This window comes from Acipenser ruthenus, chromosome 39 (genome assembly GCF_902713425.1).
Source record: "Acipenser ruthenus chromosome 39, fAciRut3.2 maternal haplotype, whole genome shotgun sequence".
Taxonomy (NCBI): domain Eukaryota; kingdom Metazoa; phylum Chordata; class Actinopteri; order Acipenseriformes; family Acipenseridae; genus Acipenser; species Acipenser ruthenus.
In genome coordinates this window covers 6,237,462-6,257,363 of record NC_081227.1, presented here as the reverse complement: position 1 = coordinate 6,257,363, position 19,902 = coordinate 6,237,462, and the positions used below count along the sequence as shown (strand labels likewise).

The 19,902-nt window shown below is 44.8% G+C and overlaps 1 protein-coding gene across 9 annotated transcripts in view; it reads right to left on the bottom strand.

Moving 5' to 3' along the window:
- Nucleotides 1-19,902, bottom strand: part of LOC117966668 (nectin-1-like) — a 147,340-nt gene that overhangs the window by 78,746 nt on the left and 48,692 nt on the right. For all 9 annotated transcript variants that reach the window (XR_009311110.1, XR_009311112.1, XM_034913209.2 and 6 more), the window contains exons 2-5: nt 15,567-15,938; nt 13,413-13,715; nt 13,144-13,261; nt 10,212-10,363 (exon numbers count right to left, since the gene is read on the bottom strand). Coding sequence is in view for 7 of the 9 variants with exons in the window: in XM_034913209.2 (XP_034769100.2) it covers nt 10,212-10,363; nt 13,144-13,261; nt 13,413-13,715; nt 15,567-15,938 (945 nt within the window). In the remaining 2 variants the exon portion in view is untranslated. The remainder of the gene's footprint in view (nt 1-10,211; nt 10,364-13,143; nt 13,262-13,412; nt 13,716-15,566; nt 15,939-19,902) is intronic.

Sequence of the window (19,902 nt, the reverse complement as noted above, 5' to 3'; positions counted from 1 at the left end):
ATTTTAGGATTTTGAATGTTTGAATCAGATCGCCACGTAGTCTTCTTTGTTCAAGACTGAATAGATTCAATTATTTAAGCCTGTCTGCATATGACATGCCTTTAAAGGCTGGAATAATTCTGGTTGCTCTTCTTTGCACTCTTTCTAGAGCAGCAATATCTTTTTTGTAGCGAGGTGACCAGAACTGAACACAATATTCTATATTGTAAAGTTTTAACACTACTTCCCTTGATTTAAATTCAACACTTCACCGAGGGAGCCTCGTAAAGATTTAGTGCAGTTTCAGATCCAGCTTTAATCCAGGCACGCATTCAAAAAGAAAGCTGCTTCCACTGAGAGCAAGTAAATAGACAGTCTGCCCCAGATTCACTTTAATCACTGAATACATAACAAAATAATATTTCGATTAAAACAGGCTATTAAAGATGACTGGAAGACTTCAGTGATGAGTTTTTAATGCAGCGGGAAGTTAATGCAATGCACACCTGGCTTCACTTCCAGTTCTTTTAATGCCCACACTGTATATCAAGACAGTAATTGTTTATAAGTAAAAGGTGTTTCTGGCAGCGTTAAGGCTAAGTAAATGTTTAATGAACATGTAGGCTTTTTAATTATTTTTTTTTAAGCTCAAACCACCAGCCTACATGCCACACAATTCATCAGCTCCAAGCACTGGACCAAACTGCTCACCTCGCCATTCTTCAGCTTTAAACGACAAGGCCACGAGTCTCTCAGCTCTAACCACTACAGCCACACTGCCTCCCTCCCTCCCAGTCTCTCCGCTCTAACCACTACAGCCACACTGCCTCCCTCCCTCCCAGTCTCTCAGCTCTCACCACTACAGCCACACTGCCTCCCTCCCTCCCAGTCTCTCCGCTCTAACCACTACAGCCACACTGCCTCCCTCGCTCCCAGTCCCTCAGCTCTAACCACTACAGCCACATTGCCTCCCTCCCTCCCAGTCTCTCAGCTCTCACCACTACAGCCACACTGCCTCCCTCTCTCCCAGTCTCTCAGCTCTAACCACTACAGCCAGACTGCCTCCCTCCCTCCCAGTCTCTCAGCTCTAACCACTACAGCCACACTGCCTCCCTCCCTCCCAGTCTCTCAGCTCTCACCACTACAGCCACACTGCCTCCCTCCCTCCCAGTCCCTCAGCTCTAACCACTACAGCCACACTGCCTCCCTCCCTCCCAGTCTCTCAGCTCTCACCACTACAGCCACACTGCCTCCTTCCCTCCCAGTCCCTCAGCTCTAACCACTACAGCCACACTGCCTCCCTCCCTCCCAGTCACTCAGCTCTAACCACTACAGCCACACTGCCTCCCTCCCTCCCAGTCTCTCAGCTCTCACCACTACAGCCACACTGCCTCCCTCCCTCCCAGTCTCTCAGCTCTCACCACTACAGCCACACTGCCTCCCTCCCTCCCAGTCTCTCAGCTCTAACCACTACAGCCACACTGCCTCCCTCCTTCCTAGTCTCTCATATTACCACTACAGCCACACTGCCTCCCTCCCTCCCAGTCTCTCAGCTCTAACCACTACAGCCACACTGCCTCCCTCCCTCCCAGTCTCTCAGCTCTCACCACTACAGCCACACTGCCTCCCTCCCTCCCAGTCTCTCAGCTCTCACCACTACAGCCACACTGCCTCCCTCCCTCCCAGTCTCTCAGCTCTAACCACTACAGCCACACTGCCTCCCTCCCTCCCAGTCTCTCAGCTCTAACCACTACAGCCAGACTGCCTCCCTCCCTCCTAGTCTCTCATATTACCACTACAGCCACACTGCCTCCCTCCCTCCCAGTCTCTCAGCTCTAACCACTACAGCCACACTGCCTCCCTCCCTCCCAGTCTCTCAGCTCTCACCACTACAGCCACACTGCCTCCCTCCCTCCCAGTCTCTCAGCTCTCACCACTACAGCCACACTGCCTCCCTCCCTCCCAGTCTCTCAGCTCTAACCACTACAGCCACACTGCCTCCCTCCCTCCCAGTCTCTCAGCTCTCACCACTACAGCCACACTGCCTCCCTCCCTCCCAGTCTCTCAGCTCTCACCACTACAGCCACACTGCTTCCCTCCCTCCCAGTCTCTCAGCTCTAACCACTACAGCCACACTGCCTCCCTCCCTCCCAGTCTCTCAGATTACCACTACAGCCACACTGCCTCCCTCCCTCCCAGTCTCTCAGATTACCACTACAGCCACACTGCCTCCCTCCCTCCCAGTCTCTCAGATTACCACTACAGCCACACTGCCTCCCTCCCTCCCAGTCTCTCAGATTACCACTATAGCCACACTGCCTCCCTCCCTCCCAGTCTCTCAGATTACCACTACAGCCACACTGCTTCCCTCCCAATAACTCAGTTCTAAACGTTCTACAGCCTGCTGACTGACATGAACAAAATTAGATTGCGAGGTGTGAAGAGCACGAGGGGAGGTAGCAGAAGGGTGCTAGTGCAGCCAAGCTTTCCTCTCTCTCTCTCCAGACTGTTAATCACTTTGAGTGGAGCAGAGAGAGAGAGAGAGAGAGAGAGAGAGAGAGAGAGAGAGAGAGAGAGAGAGAGAGAGAGAGAGAGAGAGAGAGAGAGGGTGGGAGAGAGAGAGAGAGCGAGAGAGCGAGAGAGAGAGAGAGGGTGGGAGGGGGAAGACAAAGGAAGAAAGACTGAAAGGAAGTGAGAAAGGGAGATGCAGGTTGGGGCAGGTATTTCTATTAGGTAAATTATCTCAATGGACAAATGGGATAGGGGTAAGCTAACTGCAGTTATGAGTGCCGATATGGTAGATGAATAACCGAAACTGGCCCCTTAGTTTATTAGCCAGCACGCCGCTGTCTGTCTCAAGGCAGCTGAAGTGATAGAATGGCATTAATCTGCGGCACCCCCTGCACGCACTGTTCTGAACTTGTTTTTATTTTATTTTTTTTAAGGAGTGTATGTGTTTGTACATGTGGTTTCACAGGGATCGGTACAATGCAGTGCAGAATCATTCCTGGTGCTTGGGGGTTAAAATATGTGTTTATCCCTGAATCATCGATCAATTTGAAATCAGAATTAGCAGGGAAAAGATGGTCTAATACTATAAGTATACAAACTTATTTATCTATCAGGTGGAAAATTGAGTGGCTTGGTTTAAAGGCAAAAAGAGACAGCACAGGGTTCAAGTTTATTATAGAAATGGCTACTGCTGTGGCCCTCTAGATACAGTATCTAACAAGAGTTGTAAAACAAGTCTGATAACACTCTGGATAACAAAGGCGCTCCACTCCCTGAGAACACGCAGACAGAGCGAAGTAACCTTGAGCAGTTTGTATACAATGCAGCAGGTATAGGGACATTAATATAAGATAAGCAGAGCAGTACAAGGCTCCAACTCCAATCGAAGGGGTCTAAACAAGGCTGTAAAACACAGAAATCAAAACAGCCGCCTCTCCTGTCGGCTGCTATTTCATTTGGGAATTATTAACTTTTAATAGTGTTTACAGCTTTAACCTTCAGCTGTAGTTTTCTGGGGTGCGGGTGGTGGTGGTGTGGGGGGGGGGGGTTAGGTACACAGAGAAACAAACAAACAAAAAATGTTTTTTGAAAAAGCAACAACCGGCTCCAGGAGGCTCGGTCTGACATGTTTGTTTCTTTATTTCTTATTTCTGCAGAAGCAGGAGATCTTAACTGGATCTTAATCATTACTGTCAGTGCAGATGCCTCGGGCTGCTGTGTTTACAGTAAAGGTGACCCTTGTTTTTTCACAGGGCAAGTCCGTTCCAGCTGCACTGCTGCAGAACTGCTTGACAAACACCCCGGCTCTACCTGCCAGCTGGCTAAACACCAGGGAGCCGTCGAGAAACAAGGAGAGATATCTGCTTTTATTACAGCCAGAGACCTGTGCTGCTACAGGTGATACAGAGAGAGAGAGGCAAGGGAGTAAGGAGAAAGAACAAACGGAGAACTCCCTCATTCACAGAATTGCGTAATCCTAGAAAGAGAATGTTCCTTTCTAATTCTAATCAAATGTAACTCGATATATTTCTTCGCTTTCCCACTTCTGGTAATTGGTTTAGGAGATGTAAGTAATATTTCACTGCTTTATTTTACTCTTAGTCATGTCTGGTAATGCCTTCGCTCAATCTATGGTAATAACGAAACAAAGGTTTCTCATTCAAGTGAAGGAAAAGTCATTTCCAGTCCTATTATATTATTCCTAATCGTTTTACAGTTTGTCATTTTGAAGCATTTTCTTTCGCTTGGTAGAAGTGAGCAATAAATCGATGATCATAATTACCAGAAGCAGCATCATATATAACTCAGAGAGTAGGAGATGTTTTGAAAGCACGCCAGACTGCAATGTGATTTCCTGGGGCTGCTGCTGGCTGGGAGGATGGAGGTCTGCTTGTCCTGTCTCATCCCTTCATAGTCCCTCCGACTGTCCTTGTGGTATAATGCATCCTCCACTCCCTAGCCCCCGCACAAGGCCACTGCCTACCCTACATTTGCAAAGAAAGGACTGGCTCTCTCATGCTGTGACTGAGCTGGGATTGGGGGGGGGGGGGGGGTCATGAAGGCGACATAATTACTGTACCAACAAATGTGTCCAGGACAATGGCGAGGCAGATTTCAAAGCAAGTATGGGCAATTTTACGAGGAGCCTTTTGGTTTTAAACAAAAGCACAGGGTTTGTTTCAAGCCAAAGGGGGCTGAATGACTGAGCAAGCTGCACTACGCTAACCCAGGAAGTCTAAATCTGTGGTTCTGCTACAGTTACAATTTCAATGGCAGCTCAAATTGAGCCTTTTTCCATGGCTGGTACCATTTTAAAGACTTTAGAACCATAACCACATGCCTATTACTGCGCTGTAGATAGCAGGTGTACACATTTATTAAACCCACTGAAAACTCATTGTTCAGAGTTAAAGACATTTCAGACTTATGAGCAGGCTCCATTCCCAAGGGGTTCGGAACTCTGCAGGTCCACTGCAAGCGACCCCCTGCATGTATTCTGAAGCTCTCATTGGCTCACAATGACAACATGATTATGAAATCAGTTTCATTTAGAGCGGCGTTGCAAAGAATCTAGTCGAGCTGCCGTCTAAGCAGACCCTAGTTACAAAATGAAAAATCTGCGCATTGTGAGGAGTATCTATCAAGTGTTACTTTCCATCTTCCACCATGAATACCATGGAGGTCATTTATACAGTAGTTTTGGTATTGAACGCTGTTGAAATAAGAGTCCAGTATTGCAAGCGCTTTTGAAAGCAGCACACAGTTAAAGCACAGATATCATTATAAAACTCTCACAAGGACTCTTTTTATCCATTGAGCCCCTAGATCTGGGTCTACTGCGCTGTTTCAACACAGGATTTCTTTCCTGCAAGCGGATGCCACCATAATTGCTCCTTTGATGACCGGTTAATTCAGGTTTCGCTGTATTACAAAATAATATTCTGCTCCACTATAACCCTGCCACTGGAGTATGCATCTTTGCAGATGGGTAATAAGGACCCAAGTTTACTGCACACCTGTAGTGCTACAAACACTGCTACACTGCATTTTACAAAGGGCGCCCTGCCTCTCAATGTACAAGTCTGTCTTGTAAAGCCTTGTTACAGGTACCCTGGCCCCAGCTCTGTCTCTTAAGCAACACATCTATTCAATGATTAGAGTTACACTCTCCGTCCCACTCCAACACAGAGCCTGCACTCATGAATAAACACATTCATCACGACAGTGTTCAGCACCCAGATCGATATCTTCCTGTGCTCTCGCTCTCTCTCCCTCTCTTCATCGCCTCTTTTCCCTCTCCTGCTCTTTTTCCTTCCCTCGCTTCTCTTCATCTCACTCTTCCCGGTTCCCCCCTCTTTCTCCCCTCCTTACTTCAGTCCCTCTCTTCCCATCCCCTCATCTCCTCTCTCTTGCATTGTTTGCAGTAATACCTTCACTGAGATGCCTCTCTCAGCTTCTGTTTTAACTTTTTGTCTTTAATAATGGGAGACTTTAAAATGGCTTTTGGGAAAAAGCAACAAGAAATACACACTTGTCTTACTAACTCCCACATTCTCTCATTTTTAAATGAACTAAAATCCACAAAGCAGCCCTGGAGAGGAGACTGTTAGATGCTTAATGTTGCTGGCCAGGGCTTCCACAAAGGCCCCCATCCCAGCAGCCTTTACCAATTGAAGACTTTCCCGGGACTGCAGCCAGTTAAGCTTCCTGCCCATCAGCTTCTCCACTCTCCTGACAGCAGGCTGGAGGAGTGGACTCCATTTAAACCAAGCCTCCCACAGAGAGTCCTTGGCTGCATGTGCCCTTTCTCTATGCCTTAACTTCTTATTAAAGGACCACCCTGCTTTCTCTGTATCAACACAGCTTAACTCCCAATTCTTCAGCTCTGCCAACAAGGTAAAACAGCCTTCCTTCCAATCCTTGAGCTCGAAGGCTTTTGAACCACTGCCACCACCTCCTGCCACCCTCTGGAGCGGAGGTGCAGAGAGAGGGATGCCGAGTGGATCAGAGGGGTTAGTTACAGTGGGATAATGAGGGGTCAGTGCTGAGTGAGCACATGTGCTTAGGGGCAGGAGAAAAGAGATGGTGGTGTTAGGCAGCTGCCATTTTTGAGGTTCACAAAATATGAACCCTTTAAATAGATCAGGATTTCAAGTTATTTTATTTTTGTAATCGTTATCTGTACAGGCAGTTGTAGAATAGCAATGCATTTTAAGCACTGCGGGTTCAGGTGCTGGATCAGTGCAGTTGTTTTAAATCAATGCATTTCCCAAGTCAGTCAGTCAGTCAAGAAACATTATAAAAACAAATCTATTCATCTTTGCTTGAACTCTTACTGCATGAATATCTCCAATCCTGCGAATTGATTCAGCAGTCCTCTACAGTGCGGGTTAAGACCGCTAATACTGAATCTCATCCGCAATCTGTCAATATCAAGATCATTTACAAAAGACTCGAACTGTATTGGATCCTGAGCAAGAAATAAATACAATGCATTTTAGATACAGCTTATCATCGGTAGCACCTTGATTGAATTATAAGAGAACAAACCAGCGAACCCCTTAATACATCACACACAGCAGCAACAACCTTACTGATAATTAGATTACAGGGTTGTGTGTTAGCAGCTTCTCAATGACCGCATGAAGCATGTGAAGCTAGAGATCTAATATAAACCCCGGGTCTCAAATAATCGCCGGTCTCCAATACGCACCGGGTCTGCTGGAGCATATTGTAAATGAATGGCAGAGGTGTTTAATTGAAATTTTACAGTATTAGATTGATTGCCACACTTTCTTTAACCAAAATAAGCCTGAATTAATTTACAAATATAGATATTTAATTAAGCATTTCGTCCAGCAGTAAGCAAAGGTTCTTTGAAGTACACAGCGTTAATTTAATGCTAATTAAACTCTTAATGGCGAGCTAATTAATATTATCGGAGACTAGTTTGAACTGCAAACGTGAATGTATTGATGGAGGGAGTCTGCTGTTCATTCCCACCTTATTTAATCTGTTTGTGACCACACACACACACACACACACACACACACACACACACACACACACTGAGATACACACACTGAGATATTTTATTTCTTAGCAGATATACACACACACTTACACATACACATACACACACACACACACACTTACAAATACACACAGAGATATACAGACTGAGATACAAACACTTGCACATACACACTGAGATACACACACACTGAGATACACACACACACACACACACACACACAGAGATACACACACTTACACATATTCAGATACACACACACACTGACTCTGACATATACAGCACACAGGGAGCAAAACGACATCCACTCCTATTCCATTGTAGACATGGCTGATCTGGGCTACCAAGCCCACTGATACCTGATATTTGAATGTTTGTGCAATGCAGCTGGCACAATATCTGCCCTCCGGTCTTTACATCTGTTTTTTTTAAAGTCCCTTGTTTAATGAACGTATTTCTGTAAAGGCTTTTTTTTTTACCTTATTATGACTGACTTTTTCAATTGAGCGTTTTATGCATCTGCTGCAGGATTGGATTGAACTACATTGACAGTGAATCACTCAGGGTGAGTGACAGGACCTGGATCCAAGCCCAGCATTCTGCAATAGTGGCCAGCACACTCCATCTACTATATGGTAAAGCACAGTGTTTTGGCCCAAGTGCAGAAGTTCATGGGGGTGGAAAAGTAATCCCATCAGAGTATAACTAAGCATCACTGTGTAGTGCCGGCCAAACCACTGATGGCCTTCCACCAATCTCATCAACAAAGATTACACTGCAGCCGTAAAAGATTATTAAATGCTAACAAAATTGAGCCCTGCTATCTTAGCCCAGCAGAAACATATTCTACTGTTCTACAATTCTACAAACGGTACGCCTACCCAAAGCTGGGCTTTATGAGAAAAAACTATTTGTAACGCAACGTCATGCAGTAGACCAGGCAGACTACCTACTTCATTTGAACTTTAATAGGATTTGAGGAACGGATTACAGTTCACCATTTCTCATTCTCATTAGCAATCATCTCAAGCCAGCCTTTTATATATAAAAACCCTTCGTATGGCAACACAGCCAAAGAGAAAAGGTTTATTTCTGTTCTGCTTGTTTTGTGATTGAGACAAGGACTCGTTACTTTGTTGTAGTCCTGGAGGTTTGAACCCTGAGGCCTGAGACAAGATTGTTGCAAACTTGAGCCACAGTCGAATCAGAAGCAATTCAGAAACTTGCAATTGCAGTATTTGGTGAAGTGGAAACTAAGCACACAGAAGAATCCGTTAGCCCATGCGAGAGGTAATACTGTTTTTATATTGCGGGCCTCGGATTGGCTATGAAACGGCGTGAATTGTTTAATCAACGGTAGTTTTCAACTATAACACTAGTTTGACCAAGTCAATATTTGTTTATCTATAAAAGCTATGTTTACACGCTTATTTTGGACAGAATTTTTCGTAATCTAACCAACTAGAAAAGCCCCTAGGCTGGCCGGACAGCTCTATCTTCCCCTCAGACTGTCTGACACAGTCTAAGGGTGGAACTGCATGGATCCCAGAGATTGGAAACAACAGATATGTAGCAAGAGCAGAAAATAAGTGGTCAAGCCGACACCAGATTGAAACCTGATTTATGAACAGAACAGAAAGGATAGAAAAACCACTGCAGAGGCATTAGCTTAAAAAAAAAAAAAATCACCAAACCCAAAAACCAAGGGAACTGCAACTGCACACCTGTGAAGCCAGACCACAACTGTTGAGCAACTGTGTGTGAGTGTGTGTGTGTGTGTGTGAGCGTGCATGTCCACTATGTGTGTTTGTGTGTGTTTATGTGGGTACTACCTGTGTGTGTGCTTCACTGCCCTTAATAGAAATCCCTGAAGAGATTGACTGAATACAGAGATTTAAACAAAAGGATAACACCAGGATCAGTTTTGGTCTGGCTTTCTGCAGTAAAAATAAAACAAAATGAGCAAAAGGTATTCAACCAGAGTGGGGAGAGCTGATCTCTCATTGGGAAACTGCAGCAACTCTTCTGAATTTCAGACACTGGAGATATCACAGGGCAGAGTCTCACAGTGACAAGAGCCCCTGCGATCCACAGACTTCAGTCAAGCTCCAGGGGACAGAACACTGCTATGTGGAGGGCGAGAGCAAGAGAGAGCGAGAGCGAGAGGGAGAGAGCAAGAGACAGCGAGAGAGACGGAGAGAGAGAGCAAGAGCGAGACAGCGAGAGAGACAGAGAGAGCAAGAGAGAGCGAGAGCAAGAGAGCGAGAGCGAGAGACAGTGAGCGAGTGAGAGGGGGAGAGAGCGAGAGGGGGAGAGAGCGAGAGGGGGAGAGAGCGAGAGGGGGAGAGAGCGAGAGGGGGAGAGCGCGAGAGAGCGGATACTGTGGAGAGTGTTGCGTTTGATTTGTTGGCTGTGACAAACTAAAGTTAAGGAGAGTCTGGTAGATGACTTTACTATATGACCTTCACAGAACATAAGGATTCATAGCCAGTCCCGGCTCTTATCTATAGCAGTGAACTCAAAGCTGTGAGCTGAGAAACAAAGTGGCTTTAACACCACGATCATCTATGGGGGAAACTACGGGGTCGATTAATGATAAAAACGCACTCCCTTCAGCTCTTGGGTCTCGGGTTGAATCCGGTTGCTCGATGAGAGAGGATTTTGAAAGAAGAGCCTCATGACCTACCTGTGACGTTGACCTCCACAAGCCCGGAGCGTGTCCCGATCACGTTGGCAGCCTCGCACACGTATGTTCCGGCCAAGTCACTCGTCACGGGCCCCTTGAAGAACAGGGTGCTGTTGAGGACCTCCACGTTGACGGGCATCGTACCATTGAGCCTGCAACGCAGAGACACAGCGAGAGGGTTACACTTCACTGCATTGAAAGATAAAGACGACGGAAAGAGTTATTATTTAAGGACTAGGTATGGGGGGGGGGGGGCGGCTTGCAGATGTGCTTGTGTTTTAATAACAGACAATAAAGGTTTAAATGAATACCCAACCTTTTAAAATCCCTAAAGCTTTTATTACAAGGTAAAATTGGGTGAACTGGGCATAGAAATTACAATGCAATTAAGAATAAGTTTAATCTTGAATGACTAATTGTCATCCTGCTTTTTAATAACGGGCACCAGTCTAAACACTCAAAACAGCTTTGGAAAGCAGTGAAAATCGTGATATTTTATGCACCATGTGTTTCCTGATCTCCTGAATGATGCTACCCTGTGTGTGTGTGTGTGTGTGTGTGTGTGTGTGTGTTTGACTGCAGGCTGACAGCCCCACATTTAATCCGTCTCTTCTTAATGAGCAGCCCAGAGGCAGCGTCAGGATGTATTCCTCATTTCCATGATTCCGATCAGCCTGCTGCCTGGCCTCCTCACCTCTCTTCGCAGCACCAGCATGTTGCTTTGCGTGTACGATCAGTTGTGTACCTGGACATGTTTGTTAACTGTGGTCTACGTGTCTAGGAGTGTGCGTTTGTGTTTGTGTTTGCGTAGGCAAGGAAAACCAGAAAAAAAAACTGCCTTCGCCATGTCCCAGTGATTTTTAAATATATAATTCAAACACAAAAGAGGGCATTTTCAATGCAGTATTTACTTAAGCTTACATCTACACCATAGTCCTAATACATAATATAAGCAAACGTGTGTGTGTGCGTGTGGGGGGGGGGGGGGGGTGTGGGTGGTTGGTTGTGTAAGTAAGGATGCAGGATTTGTTTTCCTTCCTGTATAAATGACTACCGTTCAAGATCACTGTGTCATCACGCTTGCAGGAAAACATGAGCGTTATGATATTATTTATCTAAAAAGTGACATTAGCACAGATACTCTACGGCAAGGAAAGCACTGAAAGTGTCATTTTAAAAGCTGCTCTGAAGACAAGTTTACACAAAGCAACCCGATTCCAGGTGCAAGGGCGAGCGTGTGGGCTGGGAGTGCTGTGTTTCACCATGGTAAAAACATCAAGTCTTTACTTGCACCTTGAAAACCTTGCTGCCTATGGTCCTTTGAAGAGACGTGTTTAAACACGGGAAGGTGGATGGACCTGGTAATCATCTGCAATTATGGTTCACAATATTCATTGAGGTGCACAATGGGCCGGGCCTGCAAGGCTCTCATAATGAGCCCCTAATTGTTTTTAACCCCTGCACGGTATTCATTCCAGACGGCATTACACGTAGGGATCTCATTGTTCAAATCTAGTATGCATTACCCTAACATTTATTTGGAATAAAATGAACTAAAACAATTATATATATAAGTTGTTTTTAAGTTGTTTTTAAAAAATCAATTTTGTCTGCTTGTTACTTTTTTTGCAGCCAACACAACAGACCGTTTTAAACGACTCGTTTCCAGCAAACGTTGGTATCATCTTGCTTGTTTGGTTGGTTGTTAGTAGCTTATTGATCACAGAATCTCATCAAGCAGCTTCTTGAAGGATCCCAGGGTGTCAGCTTCAACAACATTACTGGGGAGTTGGTTCCAGACTCCCACAATTCTCTGTGTAAAAAAGTGCCTCCTATTTTCTGTTCTGAATGCCCTTTTATCTAATCTCCATTTGTGACCCCTGGTCCTTGTTTCTTTTTTTAGGTCAAAAAAGTCCCTTGGGTCGACATTGTCTATACCTTTTATAATTCTGAATGCTTGAATCAGATCGCCACGTAGTCTTCTTTGTTCAAGACTGAATAGATTCAATTCTTTTAGCCTGTCTGCATACAACATGCCTTTTAAAACAGGAATAATTCTGGTTGCTCTTCTTTGCACTCTTTCTAGAGCAGCAATATCCTTTTTGTAACGAGGTGACCAGAACTGAACACAATATTCTAGATGAGGTCTTACTAATGCATTGTAAAGTTGTAACATTACTTCCCTTGATTTAAATTCAACACTTTTCACTATATATCCGAGTGTACTATAATACAGTGTGTGTAACCTCATGCATAATTACACATGTTGAATTCTGCGTGCTGAATTCCTCGCGTTGTGACAACTTGCAAATGACTCATTTAGCTCACTTATTTGTGCATATAATTAGCTTAGTGAATAGAGCTGCGCTGGTTCAGTTTTTTGCACGGTGTGGCTTTCCCCTGCCACGCGGTAATTCTGCTCATTTACCACTGTTTAGTGAATGAGACCCTTTGTCTCCAATCACTCCCTGAAACAAGCAGCTTTCCTTCAGTGGAATGCTCATGATAAACTCTGGCTGTAGTTCTGCTGTCTGGGAACAAGCTCACACAGTCACATACACAGTGTGCCTGCCGGGAGGCACGGACTGCTGAAACAAACGTAGCTCCATTCTTGCATCACTTGTCTACCTTAGTCACTTTTATCTTTCACAACCTGAAGAGATATAATCTTTACAGTGTGGAATGGGTCCTTTGTAATTCTTAGTTTACATACTCTTGCTCTTGTTGGAGTGCGTCATGGTTTTGGTGATGCTTTCGTTTAGCTGGTACTTCAATAAAGCACCTTTGTGTTGGGGAGAGAGGATGGGGCGTGCAGAGAGAGTTTACTTTCTTTCTGCACTTTGTGAATTTCAGACGGTGCAGTTGACTACCTTTGACCGTTGCCCCTGTTGTCTATGAATGATGTCAGGGATGACCTGTAGCATGTACTCACAGCTTCCACTGGTACACGGTGACTGGGGGGTTGGCGTCAGACTTGCAGGTGAGCTTGACGTCTTGTCGGTTCAGGTACCAGTTTCCATCAAATCCTTCAATCGTCACTTCAGGCTCATCTGTAGAGATGGGAGGGGAATAGGGTTATTAAATGCTACCAGAAATGTTCTAATAGTAATACTAACAAACAATACCAATACGATTATGGATACCAATACAAACAATAACCATAATCATAATAATAATAATCATAATAATAATAATAATTACAGAGCACGTTGAGGGTGAGGCTGTTGGTAATCCTCTCGCTTTGGTAGTTCACGATGCAGGTAAGTTGCTGCCGGTGGATCTCTCGGCTCGGCACCACCAGGTAGTTGCTGTGCACGGTCACCGTGCCATTTGGGTTCCGCGTCTCCTGGAAGGTGGGCTCCCCCTTCAGCTTTGTCTCCCAGGTGATCACGCTCGGGGGCTTGCCATTGGACGAGACGCACGTGGCCACTACCTTCTTACTGGTCTCACCGGCCTGGGCCGTGATAGTTGGGGAGGTCAGCGTCATCCGAGTGATGGGTTTGGCTGGAGGGAAAGGGCGTTCGTTGGTCAGTTAATGGAACAAAACTAAAAGCACACCAAAAGGTTCCTTCCTTTATCAGACAATGTTTAGACATCCATTCACTGCCACCAGAGGGAAGAATGCAGACATTACCAGTCTTTACTGCACTCTGCTTCTCTGTTATATAAAGTGTTATAAAAACGAGAGGTTAAACTGTGCTTTGAAAAGCTGAGAATAAATCTCTACCCCCCTCTAGAACAGCAAACTGTATCTAATGCATCAAAACATTCATTAAACAGCCCCAAAGGGTTTGTGAATAGGGTCCAAGTAATCTGTTCAGTTTATTACGGATGCTGAAATTTCACGCAAGCTGTTTCTTACCTGTTTAACAACATGTCATGTCAATGATAAATAGAGATCTGTTTGATACTGTAACTTGTAACAAAAAAAAAACTGAATATATCGTGTCCTTTAGGGGATTTTAATTACCTTGGTTACCCATGGAGGGGGGTGGCAATAATGACGTCAACAAGCAGTCCATGCAGCTACCCTGAAAATCTTTTTATCTTTCTGAGTTAAACTCAAAGTAACGCTAAAAAAAGATAATCACAAATAGAAACGTTCAAAGGGTTGCTCCCGTGGGTTGCTTCATTCTGCGCTGTACAGAATTGGGTTGGAGAGAATGTTCGTCTCTATATGAGGTAGGAACGATCAATCCCTGGAAGGGGCTGTCAGTCAACGCAGCCACTTTACCCATCCCTACAGGGGCCCTGTCAATCATTGTCGGGGTGCCGATCGGGAGTACTCTTCAAAAGAATAGCGTGTTAATGTAGAAATGACAAATGGCAAAAAGCCCTGGTACAATATCAACAGTGTTTGTAATTAAAAGGCACAAGTTTAACTGCGCAGAAAACTAACAAACCATTAATTACATTGCTTTGCCTATTGGTGCCCATCCTGCCTCTTACAAGCGAACATCACTCCAGCAGCAAGTGTGGTGTGGTGACAGCAGCTCTTGTTCTGCTGTGGCGGACCTGCAACCCTCTAGCAGAACACCAGCCAGCCTTTCTTTCCCTATATTTGTTTCTAGTTTAGATTGTATCACTATACTGGGTAGGAGACACTGTTTAACAGAGAGTGGTGAGTATGGAATGGGTTACCAAGCCATCACTGGGATCCTTTCTGGTACAACTGATCAAGTTTTGGGATCAGCTACTAGGAACCGGATGAGCATTGACTGGCTGAATGTCCTTATGTTTTTATGATAACTGCCACGATGGATGGAAACATCTGATAATAGAGGCAAGGTTGAAAAGATTCCTTCTGCAATTTCCTTGATGATCTTTGGGTGTCAAACCGTACCGTCAGGGTTGGTGTTGTAAAGTCATGCTGATACCGAAAGAAAGTTTAAGTAGCAATAAATGTAGGGCGGGGATATAAGCGAATCAATGCCTATGTAATTACAGCAGTAAAATGTATGGTTGTGCAAAGAGGCAGACTCTCTTCACAGGGAGCCTTTTCAAATCGAGCCTGGACTCTGGAACTCAACTCCAAAATGTATTAGGGATTATATATCTGTTGAAACCCTCAAAATTACCTAGATCTTTAAATGTGTTGCTATTTTATTCCAAGCAGATCCTAAATTAGTAGTATGCTAAGAAATTAATAATAATAATAATAATAATAATAATAATAATAATAATAATAATAATAGTTAATGGCCTCTTAGAACCTGCTTGGATTAAAACCTGGACTGGAATTGATCACAAGGGCCAGAATTGGGTACCACTGCTGTAAGATATACCTAGTAAAAACGACCAGAGCTAAGACACCGTAATGTCATGTAAAGAGTGGACCTCTCTCTCCACACTTACCCAGCACGGTGAGGTTGAGTTGGTTCTCCCGGTTGCCGGCTGGGAAGGTTGCGTACTCGCAGATGTAAGCAGCCTCGTCGGACAGCCTCAGGCCGGACAGGCGGATGGTGGCATCCTCCAGGGAGGGGGTGCGGTACCCCACGGCGGGGTTGCGGAAGGTCACGCGGTCCTTGTACGGCGGCAGCACGGACACGCCCATGGTGGGGTTGGCGATGGCTACGTTCTGCTTGGTGCCATTGAGCAGCTTCTGCCAGGTGACCTGCGTGATCTTCACGTTGGGGTTGGTGTTTGAGAAGGTGCAGCTCAGGACCACTTCTGTGCCCACGAAGCCGGACACGCGGTCGTCCACTTGGACCACCTGGGATTGTGCGGCTGCAAGAGAGGAAAGGGGAAGGGAAGGGAGGTCAATGCAAGCTCATACAGGCGCTTTACAAGAACAGGAAGACTTGCAGCTTACGGGCACGGGGGACAGATTTTACATGGTGGGCAAATTGCCCATGTAATACATTTCACTGGAGCGGGCAACATGCCTCTGATAGAAGAAGATACAAGCCATGAACTTCAGGGATGGAAATACACCTCCTGTAAAAGCAGATTGACCCATTCCAGGTTTTACACATTAAATAGAAATAATTGAGTGTATTTACCACAGGATTAAAAGGCAATAAGTACCTCCACCGTTTGTATTTCAAACACACTTTCCCTTGACAAAGGTATGTTAAACATACTGAAACGTTGGGAAGTTGGCTCTTTTGACAAAAAACGTATACACATATTTTTTTTAAATTTGGCTATATATATATATATATATATATATATATATTTTTTTTTTTTTAATATCCTTTACTATGCTTTTCTGTGTTTTTACCATTGAACACTGCAGCAAACCAGCTTGCAAACCAGTATGTCATAAAAGAAAGAAGACTTAACGCAACTGGGATATTGTTTGTCCTCCCAATTTGTATTGCTGCGCAATCATTAGCAGAACAGTAAGCTTGCACTTAGCGTTAATGACTTGTGTGTGCATTGTGCGAGTGTGTGCGTGTGTGTGCATTGTGCGAGTGCGTGTGTGTGTGTGTGCGTGTGTGCATTGTGTGTGTGTGTGTGCATTGTGCGTGTGTGTGTGTGCGTATAATAAGGGAAGGGCACGTCCCGGATGAGTAAGATAAAGGGGTGCTCCTCTCTTGCATAAGCAGGATGAGGCGTGTCTACATTTGGAAACCATCCCAAACTACAGAGGAGGGGTGGCCAGAGTTGTCCCTCCCACTCCTGGTCTTTGTTCCAAGCCTGTTCCAAGTTGGTTAATTGAACTGATTAAGCCTGCATCCAGTCCCCAAAGCAGTTCATTCTATAACTGTATCCGTTAAACCTGGAGGGGAATGGCCCTCTCTCATCTGCCACTGTGCTCCTTCCACCTCCATTCAGACTTAGCGAGACACTGACCTGAAAGCTAATGGGAGGATAAATATAATCTGGAGATGATTAATTAACAGACAAACCCTCCCATGCTTCAGGGCATAACTGTATAGGCCAGGAGAAGAGTTTTTATGTGTGTGTGTGTGTGTGTGTGTGTGTGTGTGTGTGTGTGTGTCAGAAGAGAGGGATGTTTAGTGTCCTCGGAAGCATAGAAAAAAATATCTACGTTAGAAAAGTGAAGTAATAATGTAGAAATACAGTTGGTCCATTGAGCGGTAGTTAGGAGCAGGTCTGACTGCTGTCAGTGTTTATAAGTAGGTAGTAAGAGAAGTACATATTTGATCAGAGAGGGAGGGTAGAGAACAGGAAGGAATGAGAGACAGACAGAGATAGAGATAGAGAGATAGAAAGATAGAGATAGAGACAGAGATAGAGATAGAGATAGAGATAGAGATAGAGATAGAGAGCACATTGTGGTCTAGAGTAAGCAAATAGAGAAAAACAGAGCGAGGAGAGGGAGAGGGAAGAGAACAACTGAGAATGAGAGTTAGTTAGTTTGAAGAAAGACAACAAGAGAGAGAGAGAGACACAGAGGTTAGCGCTACATTGTGACTCATCTTTTCGCGACCTGTTCCTCCCACACACACAGCCCGGTGCCTGTCTGTTTAGCCACCTGCCCTCCAGCAGCTCACCCCACTGCACGGCCCTGCCGATTCACAGCTACCCTGCGCTGCTCCTGCCATCCCTCTGCACCTCTTCACGATGGAAAACAACCAGGCTCCCAGGGCAGAGCCCTGCCAGGGTTTACTGAGAGATCACTTGGAACCCAGGGGGTACGTTCAGCTCATCAGAAAATGACACTATACCACCATTTATATAAATTAAACACAAGGCGAAATGTTATGGAAACCAAAAAAAAAAACACACAGTGCATGTTCGCTTCTCTTGGTAATAGAAACTCATTTAATTATTAAAATGACAGCTGTACTTTAGATACATTTCAATTGAAAAGACTCTGCGAGTTCTTTGGTTTGTGCAAAGCGTTTGTGTAAATTGCTCTGAGTCTTGCTAACCTCACAGTAAATCCAGAGCATCATACAATAAGAGTATGAATTCTATCGGTGCAAATCACTCGTCTCCTTTACAATGACTTACAACTGAGCCAAAAACACTGCATAGGAGCTGCCACGAACACCTCCACAGCGATAGAAATGAGACTCCTACTGCATAGCAGTTTCATCCATTCCAAGTTTTAATACACAGTCTCATTAAACTCCTAGTAAACGGAGCAAACTGTTATGCAATCAGAGTCTTATTTCCATCCCCGCCACCTCAATTACACTCCCCCACGTCTGCACCACAGACAGAACTATGGCTGCATCCACACCGAATCGTGGGAATGGCTCACCTACCAGAACAGAGCCGCTCGAAAAAGGAGGAGTAATGCTCCAAGCTTAGTATTGTGCAATAAACCTCTTTACCACAGAGTCTCTGAGCTAACAAATAAATCGTCCACATGCTAATGGAGACCAGCGGGACTGGTCTAATTGCACAGCCCTTCCTAATCTGTCCCAGCACCTCTTTGGAAGGATCGCGAGCCACATGGGGCGACTCGTCTCGGCCCTGGAAAGGCTTTTGGATGAGAGCAGCGCAAGGAGTGGAAATTAGCGAAAAATCACACTTCTAAAGGAGGAGAGGCAGAGCGAGTTAGAGCAGGGACAGACACACATTTGAACAAAAAGCCATCACATTGTCAATAGGGTACAGGACTACTGATTCAACATGAAGGCGAGTGGGTGCTTAAAATGGCCTTGTTGGTAATTAGGCGCCTCTGTCTCTCTACAGTGACCGCAGCAGAGATCCACCCAGGTAAGTCAGCTCTGGCCTGTCTTTCACTGACCCATAGAGCTGGAAACTGGAGTAGAGACAGGTGCTGGGCAATCAATTATTAAAAGTATTAGTTAATTTATTATTAATGGATTTGGTGGGTAAATTCCGCAGAAGCCAAACTCTCTCTTTGGGGGAAAAAAAAGAACGAATAAAAAAATCCTTCAACAGCGGCTCAACTTTTAAATGTGAAAATATGTGATTGGAATTAAATGGAAAGCATCCATTCCAATGCAGCGTCTCAGATGCAATGAAAACAAAATCGATACTCGGCAAGCAGTGTAGCTGCCAGCATCTGGAACCTTCATACGGAACGGAACTCTGCTCTTGAATTTAAAATGCTCACTTCCAGATTGCTATCTATTTATTTATTTTCTGACCTGCTTATGAAGCACGATGCGAGTCTATCTGATGACTCATTTTATCCTTCCACTCCGTCCAGAATAACATTTTTATGGTTATGCTTTATTTGTATAGTTTTACTTCGCATATCCTTAAACAGGGGTGTCCAGTCACAGTCCTGGGGGCTCATTCCACTCCAGGGTTATCAGGCGATGTCATTAACTACTTCAGGATCTGGGGTTCAATTGGTTCAATTAAACAATTTAGAACAGGGTTGGAACAAAGACCAGGAGTGGAAGAGACAGCTTTGGCCACCCCTGCCTTACACAGTATTCCTAAAAGCGATCACATTATTATTTTTTTTTTTTGACACATATATATTAACTTAAAGCATTAAATTCAATGCATTTTACTGTTTGTGGTTCAAAGGTCTGTAATACTGTATTGTATTGACCAGAGATCGGAAAAGACAGGTGGTCTCAGCTGGTTTGGGCAATCGACACCGACGTGGATCGTTTCTTTTTCCCCTGTTTGAATGCTAACCTGTCTGGGGGCGGATTGATTGCAATCACTTCGGTGTGTTTGTTGTTCACCATTATGTAAACCTATCCCAGAACACACTGTGGATGAAAATCAGTTGGTTATTCGATGTGAGCTGAGCTCGTTTGAAATTCCAGAAAGAATGGTAAAT